General features: G+C 43.4%; 1 protein-coding gene across 1 annotated transcript in view; it reads right to left on the bottom strand.

Moving 5' to 3' along the window:
* LOC106012772 overlaps positions 1 to 5,096 on the bottom strand; it is a 7,347-nt gene extending 2,251 nt beyond the window's left edge. The window contains exons 1-4 of the mRNA XM_013086682.1: positions 3,357 to 5,096; positions 2,568 to 2,656; positions 1,417 to 1,576; positions 464 to 669 (exon numbers count right to left, since the gene is read on the bottom strand). Coding sequence (XP_012942136.1) covers positions 464 to 669; positions 1,417 to 1,576; positions 2,568 to 2,656; positions 3,357 to 4,992 — 2,091 coding nt within the window. The 5' untranslated portion in view covers positions 4,993 to 5,096. The remainder of the gene's footprint in view (positions 1 to 463; positions 670 to 1,416; positions 1,577 to 2,567; positions 2,657 to 3,356) is intronic.
* Between the last annotated feature and the right edge of the window lie 256 nt (positions 5,097 to 5,352).

Below are 5,352 nucleotides of genomic sequence, written 5' to 3'. Positions count from 1 at the left end.
AATGATAATAATAATATAACATTTGTAAAGGGCATGTCCCGACTCGAACGCAAGCTCTGTGCGCTTTACACTATATAATAAAAGCAGCTGCTCATCTCTCAAGATTCACGCCTTTGCTTATTGACCAAGCCACTGACTCATTTCTTTTCAGAACCACTTTGACAAAACTGGTAACACCATTTTACTTTAAAACATCTGCTTTCTCTCTTTAAATGGCTCTCTTTTAATATCTACCCCAAATGTCTTGAAAACAAACATTGTTACAAATTGCAGTCTCATTTGAGATATTGCTACTGTCTGGTATTCATAATTATTATCCAAAGGATTTTGAAAATTAACTATTTGTTTAACTGATTATACATTGGGGTTTTGAATGTAACATTATGTTCTCAAGAAAAGAAAATCGTTTGAATATAATCTCCCCACAACAATTCCTTTAGTTACAATATTGACTTCAACTTACGTTTTCCAGCCCCAGTTTGGCAAGGACCTGGAGATGATGAGTGGTGTCAGCTTCTCCAGTCGGGTTGGCAGACGTAGTGGCTACCGGTCCAGTCTGGTCAATCAAGTGTGACGTCACAGTGTTGTCAGGCATTCTCACTGCAATACTGTCTGGACGTCCAATGTACTTCTCCGATGACCCTATTCCCAGATTCATCAGCCACTCGCCTGGAAAATGTATACAGAAACACTTCAAGACAATGCTTCATTAGCTAAAACGCTCTTGCGTTTCTATACTACATATCTTCCTCCTGGGATCCCCCAATTTCTCTTTCCCGTCAAGAAACGTCTTAACATTAATCCGCATTTTACCGTCTGAAAGAGATAGATAAGATAAGATAAGCTAAGAAAAATTCCCCCCTGGGTAATAAAGTATTATCTTATCTTATCTTATCTTATCTTATCTTATCTTATCAACCAATGTTCGTCTACTGAGTGAAGAAGCAATGCTAAGCAGTTATGGTGGTAAACGTTAACAGAGGATGCAGGATTGGTAAAAAACCCGTCACTTGATTGGTTTTAATTGGGTCGGTAGGGGCACAACAACTTTTCTTAAATATTATTTCAAGAAATATATAAAATCTAATCATAAATGATACCGCAAAAGGCAGGTCATTGAATGGAAAGCAAAAATAAGTTTAGTCTTTAGACTTGACTACGTTCTTTGGAGTAACCTTTTATCTTTCTTTAGGAGCCTCACATTTTCACCACACGGATCCTTCTGCAGTTTCAACGTCCAATATTTCAACGCGCAAAATTGACTAGAAAGTGTAACAATGTTTGATTCATCCCCCCCAAAAAAACAACAACAACACACAAACAAACAACAACAACAAACAAACAAAAAAACCCCAAAAAACAAAACAAAACAACAACAACAAAATCAAAACAACAGCTGAGGTGACCAAATCTTACCTTTGGGAACCACCATACTGACAGTAGACGGCCAGATCTCATTCATGAGTCCCCAAGCAAGTTCTCCAAAGAGTGGCCTCCCTTCTTCGATCTGGCTCACTTTGCTGATCCACATCGACATTGGTCGGTCCTCTGCGTCCTTCTTGGTGTTGTAAGCTCTCTGTGGAAAGGGGGTGGGGGGATGTTCACAAAGTGAGTGAGTGAGTGAGTGAGTGATTGAGTGAGTGCGCGCTGGCGTGTGTGCGTGTGTGTGTGTGTGTGTGTGTGTGTGTGTGTGTGTGTGTATGTGTGTGTGTGTATGTGTGTGTGTGAGTGAGAGAGAGAGAAAGAGAGAGAGATAGAGAGAGAGGGAGAGAGAGAGAGAGAGAGAGAGAGAGAGAGAGAGAGAGAGAGAGAGAGAGAGAGAGAGAGAGAGAGAGAGAGAGAGTTTGTGTGAGCGCGCGTATGCGTGAGCTGTGAGCCCGTGCTCATGTGTATATTATGTTGGTGCCTTGAAGTACCTCCGCCTTCCCATCATTTTGGTAAAAGAATTTCTTGAATACTACGATGTAAATGGAAACGAAAAAGAACAAAGTTTCCATTAGTTTTTCTGACGAAAACTATTATTACTACAGGAGTACATTTATTCTACCCCCCCCCCCGGGGGGGGGGGGGGGGGTGGGGCAGTGGTACTGACTGAAGTGTCATTAGGCCATTATCAAAGGGGGGACATTAACCATGTTCTTCTGCATAGTAGAATTGTAATTGTAAATTGGCTGATTCATCAATGCCATGCTCATAACTGTGCCTGAACTTCAACAGGGAACTGCTGCTTTTTCTGTCCTAATCCTTACTATCGTCATTTTCCCTCTACTTCTTTATGTATGTTTGTCACACTCTTGTGACCCGCTATTCGCTATTTACTGGATGCCTTGATAGTCAACGCAGACTTTGTGTTGTTGAAGCTAGAAAGGTGAGCAGAGTAAACCTGATTCCCTGTAAGAGCTTTTCTGTTGAAATCCCCTTGGCACTCATAAATATGACCTTATGCAGTTGCGAGCGCTATAAAACCTCTACTAAAAAACAAACACACATTTATTCCGAAATAAAAACAAAAGCTCATTTGTGTTGAAGTATTTTCTAATAACATAGCATGCAATGAAAAGTCTTACCTCTACAGACTTTGGAAACTTCAGAGCCGATACCAAGACATAGACGACGTCAGTTGGGATGCCGCAGATTCCGCCACGGTTCATGATGTCTGTGGACGCAACGATTGATTGAAGACTGGTCAGATATTGTGGCAACTTAAAGATTGATTTCCAATCGAATGAGAATTTAAGAAGAAATAACTCGACTACTTTCCAGAATTTCCGTATCCATACTGAGGTTTTTCGATTTAAAAAAATGATCATAACAACAAAATGCATGCACTTCGCCTGGGAGCGAAGACCCCCTTTTAATGCAAGCACTAAATAAGACATGCAAAGACATAGATACACATTGATATGCAGGGCTATGGATTTGAGAAAATATTAAGTATAATTTCGAATTCGAATTAGCTTCTTATGATTATTTTATCGTCAAACTCTGTTATGTTTTAATTTTAGAAAACAGATTACAAACTAAAGAAGTTCGAATCCTGGTTGGTTCGAATATTTTCATGTTCCCTCCTCCCATCCCAAAGCCATGACCTGCAATAGATTTGCACACCTTTGAAAAGATTTACACTATTTGTTAAATGACAGCAAAAATAAAAGCAAAAACAAAAGCAAAAACAGTAACTCAACCATCAACAGTAACAAGAACAGCAACAATTGCAACTACAACAGCAACAACAACAACAACAACAACAACAACAACAACAACAACCACAACAACAACAACAACAACAACAAACTACAACAACACCTACAACAACAACAAAAGGTTTTGTCAACAAGATTGTTTCCAGTACTCACCTGCGATAGCCTTGACCCCACTGGCTGTCCTGCCGTCCGCCCAGAAGGCTTGCTCACCCTGAGAATGCAGGTAGCTCACCTGCAGGTAGGGCTGGCCCACGGGCAGAATCTCTCTCCCCCACACCGCGCGCAGTGCGTACGCTAAGAAACAGTACATGCACGCCACCACAAACACAATATTGATGACCACCTCGTACTTGAAAGAGCCGTTGGCGTTGACGGCGTGCAGGAGGTTACCCACGACGACAAGATTGAAGAGGAAAGTGACGATTGTCCAAGCTTTGTTGATGAGAAAGGAGAGGCCGAGAAGCAGTAAAGTAGCAGCAAGGAAGCCGATAGTGCCTGTAATCACAGCCGCAGAGTTGTCCTGGTCCAGGATGCCGATACCTCTCGCCGGGCCCCATATCATCCAGAATGAGCCGAACGTAAAAAATGCACAGCTTTCAAAAGACAAGCCTTGAGCAAAAGAGATAGACGCCACCACCATTTGAGCCACACCTCCAAAAAGCAGCGCCCAAGGTAAGACCCATACGCCCTGAGGTGACCACAGAATAGCCAAAGCTGCCACCGCGTTTACAGCGAAGCCGGCAAGATCAAACCCTGCATAGCGAGAATACCCGAGGGTGAAATCAGTGGAGAAGAGGTGATTACCTCTAGAAGCAGTTGCAGAAACTAGATTCTTGGATTTAGAAAAACAGCATTTGCAAGCAGACACAAATCCTGCAAGTAGCTTGTCAGTGCTAAGTAGTTTGGCACCGAGAGGGATTTTAAAACCAGAATTCTGGACTCTAGACAAGTGAGCAGCGAGACTGTACAAAGACAAGACGAAAAGTATCCAGCCCATGGCTCCCACAAACGCGCCTCTGTTGTTGCCCAGAATAATAGCGATGCAGAGAAGACAGATAGAAAGGACTTGAGGCACTTGGTAAAGCTCTCTGGTGATGGAAAACGCAGCGAGAATAAAGAAGATAATAAAATGAATGACGGTTGGAGCCACTATGAAAGGGGTGTCAACTTGATTAATGTAAGCCACTGTGAGGTCGAAGCCATTAGTCAGCCAGAAAAGACCGTGGAAAATTAAGTAAACGCTAGCGTACATCTGAGACCGCCTGACAGCCACCACAGCTGCTACTGTGAGATACACCCCAGCCGTGAGCACCCAGGTGAAGCCTTCAACAGCTGAGCTAAATACACCAGTCACATGACCTGCATATACAGCTGCGGCTAAGGTGTTCATCGCATGCCCCATGGGGACGAAATCAATCGGAAGTGGACGCGGATCTGCATTATCCGATCTGTAAACTTTGTCTATCTTCTGTCGGAACTTTGCCCAAAGTTTAGAAACCGCCAAGTACAGACACAAAGCGGCAAGTAGGAGATAGTAAGCGGCAGCACTTCTCCTTAACGGTCGCCACAGAGAAGCAATCTCGAAGACGCAGGAGAGAAACATCCCGAGAGCCACCGTGGCGGCGACTCGGTCCCTGTGGTACAGCCCTGCGAACACGTAGAACAAGAAAATGATCAAGAAGGCCCCGTAGCCCGCCCACAGCGTCTCGGAGTCAGGTGTGGCTTGTGGCGTGACGGCCTCTACCACGTGGTAGAAGCCTACAGCGGACCACAGAGCACTGGTTGTCATTAACAAGGATCTCAGTAAGCTGGATTCTCGATCGGGAGCGGTTATACCTGAAAAAGGGGGGAAAAGACGAGCGTTGTTGTTACTGTTGTTGTTGTTGCTGTTGTTGTTGTTGCTGTTGTTGTTGCTATTGTTATCGTTGTTGTTGCTGTTGCTGTTGTTGTTGTTGTTGGCGGCGTTGGTAGTGGTGGTGGTGGTGGTGTTGTTGTCGTTGTCGTTGTTGTTGTTATTTTTGAGGTTGTCGATGTCTTGATCGTAGTCTCGTAAGCATCTACTCTTCAGTGAGGACAAGAATCTGGGACACAAGTCTATTACTTAGCACAAAGGACGAAATAAACTATTAGATACTCATTCTACTAAAGT

This window comes from Aplysia californica, unplaced genomic scaffold, assembly GCF_000002075.1.
Source record: "Aplysia californica isolate F4 #8 unplaced genomic scaffold, AplCal3.0 scaffold00492, whole genome shotgun sequence".
In the NCBI taxonomy this organism is placed as follows: domain Eukaryota; kingdom Metazoa; phylum Mollusca; class Gastropoda; order Aplysiida; family Aplysiidae; genus Aplysia; species Aplysia californica.
The sequence above is the reverse complement of the archived record's forward strand: the minus strand, read 5'-3'. Positions and strand labels throughout refer to the sequence as shown.